At 42.0% G+C, this 12,145-nt stretch overlaps 1 protein-coding gene across 4 annotated transcripts in view; it reads left to right on the plus strand.

Moving 5' to 3' along the window:
- Positions 1-12,145, plus strand: part of LRFN2 (leucine rich repeat and fibronectin type III domain containing 2) — a 242,481-nt gene that overhangs the window by 184,228 nt on the left and 46,108 nt on the right. For all 4 annotated transcript variants that reach the window (XM_081903947.1, XM_081903950.1, XM_081903949.1 and 1 more), the window contains one exon: positions 3,304-4,696. In XM_081903947.1, the coding sequence (XP_081760073.1) occupies positions 3,324-4,696 (1,373 nt within the window). In that variant the 5' untranslated portion in view covers positions 3,304-3,323. The remainder of the gene's footprint in view (positions 1-3,303; positions 4,697-12,145) is intronic.

The following is a 12,145-nucleotide window of genomic DNA, read 5'->3' on the forward strand; positions in this document are numbered from 1 at the left end:
CTGTATGTTTAGTTGTTGTATGGCTCCCTGCTAGGGACAAAACCTGAACTACTAACAAAAACAAAAACACTCTGTTTATTTCTCCTCAAGTTATGCACCCATTAGTGTTGGTTTCATTCCCTCCGGACTCTAGTACAGTCATACCTCAGGTTAAATACGCTTAGAGTTGAGCACGTTCGAGTTGCGCTCCGCAGCAACCTGGAAGTAGTGGAGCGCGTTACTTCCGGGTTTCGTCGCTTGTCATGCACATTTGCTCAAAATGATGTCACGCGCATGTGCAGAAGCGGTGAAAAATGACACGCGCATGCGCAGACGTGCCGTCGCTAGATACATTTACCTCTAGGTGCGAACGGGGCTCTGAAATGGAACCCGTTCGTATCTAGAGGTACCACTGTATTTAATTAGCTCTGCTAACATCCCCGTCCCCACAATCCTACAAGCACCTCTTACTCTCCCTGGAATTGAAATTAAATAACTAACAATTTGCTGCCATTTCATGATATTGATGTTCAGCTGCCTGAGAAAACCACCTCACTCTGCCTTGTGATAGTGCCGGCCCTGTGATGGACTAAAGGATGCAGGGACAAATTATAGAGAATAACCTTCATACTTTTGAGGATTTATCCTAGGAAGAGAAAGCTGGACAAGATGGATCTTGACACGATCTAACAAGGCAATTGTGTATTTTTATAGGGTGAGGCAAATTGTAGCTTTGAACCACCAAAGTGTTTATCCGATAATGGACTTGTAACCAGTGAGGTGACTTGTAATTTATTTGCAAAACTCAATGAATAGAGAAAGCATTTTTTTAAAAAAATGTGTCTTGGAGACATCGTTCAAATGAGATGCCACCTCTCAAGACTTGTATCTTTATGAGGGGAATTTGAATACAAAACAAGAGTCTTTATGCCTCTTACTCACATTAATTCATGCAGAACCATGTTATAAGAGGACTAAAGAGGCAGTTTTTCACTCAGTACCGAGACAGGAACCTACTTTGATTTACAGACTTGCTGCGAAAATGCCACTTTCATAGCCTGATAGATGCCTATTAAATGCAAATTGGGAAAGCGGTGAGATATCACCGTCATCCCATCTGCATTCTGTGGAAGGTTTGATGGTAGGAGTGGAAGAATATATATCCTCTATGGCTGGAGACCCTGTGGATCAAATGAACATGTCCGGTTTTGCTGCTACAGGTGTAGAAAAGACTACATAGTGCCAAAATATAGCCAAGAAGGACAATTTCCCTTGTCCCTGGACTTCCTTCCTCAACGACCTTTTTCAGTGTTGACATCAACACCTACGACAACTTGGAGGACATATGTGGCAATTGACTTTCTTGGAAGATGCTGGGAAGTATTTTGCCCAAGCAATCAATTTCTAATTCTGTGGGAGGCTTGTTGCAACTGCTGAAAATTGCCTGTAGTGTGTTTCCATTTATGCAATAGGTGTCTGCAGACAGAAATATGGTTTCTGGGGTATTTCCAGCATATGAAAACTGCTGATCCTCCTCTTGATGAACACTACTCTCTCTTTCACTCTCTCGCACACATAACTTCACACTTCCCCATTTCTTTATATCTATTCACTAGGCTCTAAAAGTTCATAGGAACGTTATGCAGCCCTCCTTTGTTGGCTGTTCCTATGCATTCCCTACAACTGTATTCCATCTATTCTCCGTTTTCTTCTTCAGTGACAACCTTCTCTCATGAGTAAAGTGAAACCCACAAGCATCTCCCCAAAGGGTAACTGGGAAAATATAATACACTTAAAGGAGTCCCCATAGTGTGCAGAAAACCCTTTCAAATGCAGTTTTGGACTAGAAGCTAGGAGAAGTAAGTTTGTAAAGGATGTTCTGCTCGTTGCAAATTAGCCATCTTCATCTCTTTCTTCAAATTGTTTCTAAACTCCTGTTTTGTTTATAGTTACAGCTGCTAGGATAACACACAAAATTAAAGCTGCAGAATATAATTATCCTTAAGATTCCAAAAGCTATCTGTTAGTAATGGATAAATACAAAGCACGGAGCTTTGCTAACTGTGCTACAGATTTGCATAAATAACATGGCTACAAATGCACTGCATCCTGGTTTAATACAGAAGGTAAAATGAAGCTAAACTTATCCTGCATTTTGCAGAAACATCCAATATTTATTTGCAAGGCTTAACCAAAGGAGCCGTTTCAATCCTTTGTCTTTCCTCTCTGTCGCAAATTAACAGTTAGGTCTGCCAACATCTCAACAATTTGTCGAGAAGAGGAAAAAAAACCCTCTCAAGATTAAAAAACAAAACAAAATGGAAGATAGGATTATTACCTCTCATCTCAACAAGTTTGAAATACTGTATTATATTGCACAGCTTAGACAAGCTTTTCTAATAGATCATGTGGTCAGTGGAGGCTTGGCCAGTAGGTTTACTGGGGCAATAACCTATCAAATGAAAATTCAAGGCATAAAAAAAAGTTTTCCTCAAAATCTCAAAGCAACACACTTTCCTTGTTTTATTCTTTTTTCATAAAATCTTAGCACTGTAGAGTTAGAATGGACCGCCAAGACCAATCCCCTGCAATACAGGAAAGAGTGTGATACACATACTCTCATACCCCAATTAAAAATCAAGGACAGGCAGGCTGGATGTTTATATCCATTCCATTTTTCCTGCAAAGAGGAATATCAAGGTGGCATTCATGGGTCTCCCTTTCCTTGCATTATTCTCACAACAACCCTGTGAGGAGGCTGAGAGATAGTGACAGGTCCAAAACAACAGACTGGCTGGTGATTGTGTCCTTCCACCAGGGATGGCGTGTTCCATTTCGCTGCCTGAGGCAAAACAGGGAATGTGCTGCAGCCCTGCCCCACCATCGCCCTCCCCCACCATCGCCCTGTCCCACTGAAACCTCCCTTACCTGGCAACGGCAGCTTCCGGCAAGATATCACTGAAATCACATAAGATGTTGAGTTTTATTGTACACCACCATGGTATCGTTTTATGACTTGGCAATTTATATTAGTACTTTATAAATTAATACAAATAAGTAAATAAATATTATTTTTGTCAATGTATAGAAAGGAGCAACAATGTTGAGCATTTCTAATTCACCAGGTCATCACCAGGAAAATGCCCATTGGGTTATTTTGTTAGAACCATCTACATGCGTTTGGCATCTGTTAAGATCAGAGTTCAAAAACTGTTTCTTTGGATGTTTTTTTTTTTTTTTGGTCAAATAAATGGGCAGGAAATTGGTTTAATAGCTCCAGCTGGAAATAACTTTCTAATATATAACTGTATCTCATTCTTGCAGGCCCCATCGTGTGATTTACCATGGAAAAACTGCTCTGCGGCATCCTGGTGTTTGGAGTGGCTGTTGTGGTCAACGCTTGTCCAAAATATTGTGTCTGCCAGAACCTGTCTGAGTCACTGGGGACTCTTTGCCCTTCCAAGGGCCTCCTTTTTGTACCACCAGACATAGACAGGAGGACTGTTGAACTCCGTCTTGGGGGCAACTTCATTATCAACATCAGTAGACAGGACTTTGCCAACATGACGGGCCTTGTTGACCTTACATTATCTAGGAATACCATCAGTTACATACAGCCCTATTCTTTTGCTGACCTAGAGAGCCTACGGTCCTTGCATTTGGATAGTAACAGGCTGCCTGACATTGGGGAGGATATTTTGAGAGGCCTGATTAATCTTCAGCACTTGATTATAAACAACAACCAGCTGAGCTGCATTTCAGATGAAGCCTTTGAAGACTTCTTGTTCACCTTGGAAGATCTGGATCTTTCTTACAATAACCTCAGAAGCATCCCTTGGGAATCTATAAGGAAGATGGTAAACTTGCACCAGATTAGTTTAGACCATAATTTGATAGATTATATTACAGAGGGTACCTTTGCAGATCTTCAGAAACTGGCCAGATTGGATCTAACCTCCAACAGACTTCAGAAGCTGCCTCCTGATCCCATATTTGCCAGATCCCAAACAGCTCCATTAACCTCAACTCCATTTGCCACACCTTTATCTCTGAGCTTTGGTGGAAACCCTTTGCATTGCAACTGTGAACTGATGTGGCTGCGGCGCCTTGACAGAGATGATGATATGGAAACTTGTGCTTCTCCCCCGGGACTAAAAGGGAGGTACTTTTGGTATGTACGGGAAGAGGAGTTCATTTGTGAGCCTCCTTTGATCACACAGCACACTCACAAATTGTTGGTTTTAGAAGGACAAACAGCCACCTTGAAGTGCAAAGCAATTGGAGACCCATCTCCAGTTATTCACTGGGTGGCACCAGATGATCGACTTATTGGGAATTCTTCAAGGACAGCTGTTTATGACAATGGCACCTTGGAAATCCTGATCACAACATCCAAGGATTATGGGACATTCACGTGCATAGCGGCAAATGCTGCTGGAGAGTCTACTGCAACAATTGAGCTGTCAATTGTCCAGCTTCCCCATCTCAGCAATGGAACAGGCCGGGCCGCCCCACCAAAATCAAGGCTTTCTGACATCACCAGCTCCAGCAAGTCAAATCGAGGGGAAACCAAGGGGCCGCCTGAAAGGGCTGTGTTGGTCTCTGAGGTTACAACTACCTCAGCTTTGGTCAAATGGACAGTAAGCAAGTCAGCTCCAAGAGTTAAAATGTACCAGCTACAGTATAACTGCTCTGATGATGAGGTTCTAATTTACAGGTAAGTGTGACTGGCTGTCAGCTTTCCTTAGAAGAGAAATGATGGGGTGGCAGGTGATTTGGTTGAATAAGTTGTAATATGTGCCTCCATCTGATAGACTTGTCACAGAAGACAAGAACTGATGGATAGTGATTCTCCTTTCCTCAGTCCAAATTGTGGCACATATTAGGAAGGGATCGAAAGGGAGCATAGCTCAGAAATCAACTTGCAGTGGCTATGCTCCTCACTGTGACTAAAGTGGCATTCTTAAAATTCCTAGTTCCATTGGCCAATGTTGATCTGTAGTTTATTAGCCCATAGCAAATGAAACAGCTTAGCCTCCTCCATTTAATGGGAAGTTCTGTCCTCTTCCCTTCCCATAAACATTCTGCCTTCTCCTTTGTGAGATGCCAAACCTGCCTCATGTCGACCCTCGACCTCCTATTGCCCTGTAATCTTATCAAATACCGTATTTTTTGCTCTACAAGACTCACTTTTTCCCTCCTAAAAAGTAAGAGGAAATGTGTGTGCGTCTTATGGAGCGAATGCAGGCTGCGCAGCTATCACAGAAGCCAGAACAGCAAGAGGGATTGCTGCTTTTACTGCGCAGCGATCCCTCTTGCTGTTCCGGCTTCTGAGATTCAGAATATTTTTTTTCTTGTTTTCCTCCTCCAAAAACTAGGTGCGTCTTGTGGTCTGGTGCGTCTTATAGAGTGAAAAATATGGTATGCATGTGACCGTGAATACAAATGGTGAGCTGTGACGTTGTTTGAGAAAGTATCCACAGCTTGTTACTCCAGCAATATTCCAACAGTAATATTGTGCTCATTACAAATGAACATTTATCATGAACATTTTCAGATAAAACAGGAAAAAAATGTCTGCTGGGACTGAAAACTAAGTGCAGATTAGGTTGGCCCTAAGAGCCTTTGACAGAAGATGGGCAGCTTGTTCTTTTTCATGGTCACAGAGAAGCCATCCTTTGTGTTCTCTGTTCTGCACATTTCATAACTTCTCAATTCTTTTGAAATATTGAATGGGGAAGAGGATGAAGAGCCAACCCTTCCACCCTCAGTGAAGACTATTGATTTTTTTTTTTTAAGGTACAAATTGCATATCAGAGTGAGCTTCTTGTTTAGACAGTAGGATGCTGCTGCCTTCACAGGGTCATGCTTCGGCCATATGAAGGGGATCTCAGGGTTGCAGTGACCACCTGCAAATTAGTAGGCCTAGGAAATAATGAGAAATATTTCCCATCAATCCTGCAAGGGCACAAAGCATGAAAGTCTATCAGACTGAGAATCTCAAGTGCTGGAAATGTTTGTGCTGGTGTTATTAAGATTAATGGCAATGCCGGCCAGCTATTCTAGGTATGTTCCTATGGAATTTCTACATTATACTCTTGCCCTCTGCATCTGCCTGTTATGTACAGTTAGGAGGGAAATAACAGACCCACAGTATAACACTAAGAACCCTTTAACCAGGTCTTTGGTTTGAGTAGATGTATTTCCTTTCATTGCTTTCCTTTATTGTGCATTGCAGTTCTGCTCTGCTGTTTTGATCTTTTGTTGTAGGTTGGGTTTTTTGGTTTGTGTTTATTTGATAATTTTAATTGAAATTTGTAATTATTAGATTTTTGTAACCCGCCCTGGGACCATTTTGGGAAGGGTGGGCTACAAATACAAACAATAAATAAATATCCAGGTCTGTGCTGGATACTTCCTTGAAGGGGTCATGTGATGTTAATATTGTGGACCCACAACTTTAGCTCCACCAGGAATACAGTCTGAGCTGTTGACTTCCATAGATCTTGAGAAAGAAGAGGAGGAGGAGGGAAAGAGGAAGGAAGAAGTGGAAGACCAGGAGTTGCCAGGCTCTGATCCTGGGAAGGCTAGAGCAGATGAGGGGAGTGCTAAGTGCAATGAAAAGTGTGGTACTTCCCTGGAGGGCGGAGAGAATAATTTTGCTCAGCAAAAGCATGACCCCTCCTTCTCTTTTAGAAAAGAGAGTGCGAAGAAGGATGTGATCCACAGTCTGTTTGCACAGCACAGTCCTCCCAAGAGAGGGGGGAACTTGTGATGCATTTCATACTGCAGATGACCTTAGGAACTAGAGGGAAGAATTCCCAGCACAGGAGTCATAATGGCCAGATAGACTTGTAAAGAAACAACAGCTTCCTGTACTCTTTGTTAGGCACTGCCATGCTCTGCCTCAAATATAGGAAGTGTTGAGGACCATCATGGAGGAAACAAAAAAAATTCCTTCCAGTAGCACCTTAAAGACCAACTAAGTTAGTTCTTGGTATGAGCTTTCGTGTGCATGCACACTTCTTCAGATACACTTCTTCAGTATCTGAAGAAGTGTGCATGCACACGAAAGCTCATACCAAGAACTAACTTAGTTGGTCTTTAAGGTGCTACTGGAAGGAATTTTTTTTGTTTTGACTATGGCAGGCCAACACGGCTACCTATCTGCATCATGGAGGAGCTAATGTACACAAATGATGGCTGAAGGACAGGGATCAGATCCACTGAAACAATACACCAAATTATCTTTCCAGTGGACCCTGAGACACAACTTCCTACCAAGAATGCAGTTACTTAGTCCAGTGGTTCCCAAATTTCTCCCCCTGGGCATTACTGACAATCTCTGAAGGTTTTTGTGAACCTCTTAATGTTGTTTTAGCAATTGTTATGCACTGTGCTAGATGCTGTGCGGTTTTTATTGTATTTTTCTTGCTTCTTTAATTTCTTACATTGTATAACACTTAGCATTTTACAGAATTCAGATTATAATAACAATGAACTACAGTATAGAAAGAGCAATAAAAATACAATTTAAAATCAGTATGGATATTTAATGCAAACATGCCATGGACTACATGAATGAAGTTTGAGGTCCTCTGCCCTAGTCCAGCTTCTGTAATGGGAACCTTGCAATTCATGGCTAGAATGTCCCCATGTGGGCTGGGATATATTGAATAGCATTTGCAAATTGCAATCCTACTGAAGGTGAAGGACGTTGACAAATCTGGCCCATGACTTCATGATCCTGCTGGCTGGAACTATGTTAGAATGAAGAAATTCTTCTTTTGCTCCTGAAATGTGGATCTGAGAAACGCTTTGCAACTGTTGGATTTATGACAGACTTAGCCTCATTTTATTTTGCTGTATTTCTTATTAAGGGTGATAAAAGCAAGTCTGCAAATTAAGAATTACTGCAGCATCTCAGTCTGCGTAATGGTTATATTCACACTATGAAAATGTATATTGGATATTTCCCGAGATTTATATTTTTCATATATATTTTACAGCCTGGGGAGGATAATCTGTAAAATATAAAAAATGTTCCATGTCTCAAGCATATTTAAGCAATTGTGGGCTGACTGGATTACTTAAGATTAGATTTTATTATATATAAATAGCCTGCAACACTAAATATTTTTACTAGGAAGTCCCACTGAACTCTGTGGAATATATTTCCAAATAAAATTGGATAGGATTGGACTGTTATTTAGATTTTATTTTTATCCTAATGGGGAGATTGAGGATTTAAGATACTGCAAATTTGCAATATATTTGTATCTGTATTGGTGCATATAAAGCTGTCTCACACTGAATAAGACCACAGGCCCATCTATCTCAGTGCCACCTACACAAGCTACAACAGCTCTCCAAGGTTTCAGACATAATTCTATCCCAGTTCTCCCTAGATATGCCAGAGATTGAATATGGGACCTTCTGAATGCAAAACACACATTCAGTTATGTGTATTATTTTGATGCCTCTGGCACCAATTGGGTGAACTGGTGTGATGGCACAGGGTTTTCATGAACTTTCCAAATGCTAAGGGGTTCACTTGGAATGTTTTTGAAGATTCCCAGTACTTAGGGCAGAATATTTGCCTTCTGTGTGACATGGGGTCAGTTTGACTGGGATGGAAATTTGATGCAGGTCCTTGGTACAGCAGTGTTGAGCTGGTTGAAGACAGGTAAACAGGTAGATGCTTGTGTTAAGGGTAAGGAACTAGGCAGTGTTTTTTTCTGGGGGGATGCAGGGGTATGCATACCCCTAAACATTTTGTGAATCTAACAGGAGAAGAAACTAAAAATTGTAAAAAAAATTGTTTCGCCTCTAGCATGGTGATTGTTAAGTTTCATTGTTACCACCTCTGATGGTGGCCTCATTTCCTTTCTTGGTGTAATGCATTTTCTTTGTACTTTTGTCCATTTACTGTATTTATTTTCCCCAATTTGAACTAGAAAATGGTGAGTCAAAATGAGAGTACCCCTAAACATTTTTTTTTTTAGAAAAAAAGCACTGGAACTAGGGATACACAAGAAATTCAGCAGCTGCAAAGTCTAATATAATCTAACATGATCCACAACTCCAGAACTAATATGTGGATTAGAATTTAATTATCCACCAGCTTTGACCCTTCTCAACTGTCCCTGAATGCATAAAATATGGTTCTCAGCATAGCTAAAATGGGGTAGGATGTGCAGCTTAAAACGAGCATTTTTAAAAATAAAAAAAAACCACCATGCATATTTTGAGATAAAATACATTAAAGATACAAAAAATGCAGGAAAAAAATCACAGAATAATTCAGAAATGAGATGGAATAAATGTATGAGTGAATGCATGTGCAGGTGGCACAGACTAGAAATAGGCTGATTTGTCCATCCCTAAATAGACTGCTCTTAAGTGGTAGACTTAGCAACTGGGAAGATGAAAAGCGGAGAAATATAAGGAAACAGTAAAGTAGAGAAAACAGGGAAATGTTGCAAGAGGGGGCTATTGAGAATGAATAAACCTTTATGCATTTGAGGCTCTCAGAGAATCTACAGCTAAACTTGGGGGTGATAGGAATTGTGGTCTGGCAACATTGGTGGGCCAATGGTTTCCCACCCAACGTAAGGCCTATAGGTGTACTCTTTACCAACCCGTGCCTTCCAGATGCTTTGGACTACAATTCCCATCAGCCCCAGCCAGCACTGCTGTGACTGAAAGAGTTGTGTACAAATGGCAGGAAAGAAGCAGTCAATTAGAAGTGAGGCATTTGGACTGGCAACCTTAACAGGGCAACAATAACCAAAAAACGGGAAGGACACACATAGGAAGAAGTGCTGTTTTAAGATGGCACTTTCAGCCTACAATATGATGATAACTATATGTTGTAGTCAATTGAAGGAAACTGAAAGGTGCTCAGCATTTTGGAGGATGGCACGTCCTTAACACTAGAGTGTAAACTTTAGCTTTGTAAACTAATGTGTGAGCTAAAAAGGTAAAGGGACCCCTGACCATTAGGTCCAGTCGTGGCCGACTCTGGGGTTGCGGCTCTCATCTCGCTTTATTGGCCGAGGGAGCCAGCGTATAGCTTCCGGGTCATGTGGCCAGCATGACTAAGCCGCTTCTGCCAAACCAGAGCAGTGCACGGAAACGCCGTTTACCTTCCCACAGGAGCGGTACCTATTTACCTACTTGCACTTTGACGTGGTTTCGAACTGCTAGGTTGGCAGGAGCAGGGACGGAGCAACAGGAGCTCACCCCATTGTGGGGATTCGAACCGCCAACCTTCTGATCAGCAAGCCCTAGGCTCTGTGGTTTAGCCCACAGCACCACCAGCATCCCTAATGTGTGAGCTAATCTTCCCCATTGGGAATCAAACGTTTCGGCTCCCGAATGATCGAAAACCAAAGTGAGTGTTCTGGTTTTCGAACGTTCTTTTAGAAGCCGAACATCCGACAAGGCTTCCAATGGGCTGCAGGAGCTGTGCTTTGGAAGTTGAATGCTTCAGAAGTTGAACAGACTTCTGGAATGGATTCTGTTCAACATCCGAGATACGACTGTATTGTCCTTGTGAAAATTGCATGGTGGAGAAATGTCCCAAGCTTGTCATATTATAAGAAGGGACCAAAAGCACATCTAGAGAGACCCCCAGGTATAGGGCTGTATATAAATTAAATAAACAACAACAACAACCGCCCAGCATCCTACTCTCACTGGCTAATTGGATGCCTATGGGAAGCCTGCTAGCAATTGCATTCTCCTGCTCAGGATGCTCAACAACTGGTATTCAGATTGGCATATCCCTGTTTGACAAGTCAGAAAGATTTGTGGATGGAACGGGGAAAGTTCTTCACTACCCTCTGACTGAGATTTAAGGTTGCAGCCGTATGTCTACTTGTGCCTCTGCTACTCACTCTCTGTCTTCTTCAACATGAGCCCAATTAGCTAGCTGCAGAGTCTACCTGCTGAGCATGGTCTGTGGCATGTGGGTGGCGTGAAGAGAACTCCCCTAGTTTCTCGCTTTGCAAACAGCTGACCTGCAGCAGTTCCAGTGCAGTATGCCATCTTCTGTACTCCTTTTTGAGGGTCACAGACTGCCCTGAACAATTAAACTTCAAGAAGTTAAACTTTGAACATCAGACAGAAGAACTGTTGGTTAAAAAGAAATGTGAGGAAATGGAATGGCCTGAAAGACTGTTCTGGAGCTGCACAATTAATCGTAGTATCCGGGCAGGTAGAAGAAGTAGGCTTTTAAAAAAAATCCTTTAATGAAAGATGAGGAACCTGTGGCCATCCAGATATTGCTGTCTTTAACTCCCACCATCCCTGATCATTGGCCATGGTGGCTGGGGCTGATGGGAGTTGGAATCCGGTAACATCTGGAGAGGCTCAGGTTCCACATCCCTATTCTACAGGCAGAAAGAAGTCCCCAAGAAAGGGTTCTATTCCCCCAAGATCTTAAACTTATTAACAGAATCCAAACGTTACTGCCCAGACAGAGATGTTGATGGGTCCTGAATGTGAGCATTGTTATGACATGTTCTGCCAATACATGCCAATTGTCATCAGGGTTGTTACTTTGAGGAAACAGACACCCCGATCATTAGTGGAATTATGATCCCCTTTGTCAATTGCATCAGGGAACTCCTGCAGCTACAAATTTCTGTGGTGTGTTTTCTTTGTGACATCTCTTGATGATGCTCCACTATGTAAGGCAAATAAGAATAACAATAGCTCAATTACCAGTATGCACGGGTTGCTGTAAACGTAAGTTTTGCAGGGTCTCAGACTGAAAGAGGATAGGGAAAAGCTGAAATCTGCAAGAGTTCATTTGATCTATAATGCCAAGTAGAAATGAGCCCAGTCCATGCATCCAAAAAACATGATGACTTAAACTGGCTAGGGAGAGTTTTTACACATCCAGCTGTGCCTGTTCTACCCACAACATTCCCAAATGGAGTGTGAAGGTTTGATGATTGTTTAGAAGTACATTAAAAGCCTCCCCATGATTATTAACCTTGCATTATAAGGGGGGCTGCTTCAGACCTGCTCAAAATGGGAAGGTTGGGGTGGAGTGGGCATGCCCAAAATGTGAAGGGCTATTGAAGACTCAACCAATGTCTCCCTCTCCAGTTTAAGCCTTCCTGCAGTCTTTTGAATGTATGAATTGGGCAACTGA

Source organism: Podarcis melisellensis (assembly GCF_964234715.1).
Source record: "Podarcis melisellensis genome assembly, chromosome: 3".
NCBI lineage: Eukaryota > Metazoa > Chordata > Lepidosauria > Squamata > Lacertidae > Podarcis > Podarcis melisellensis.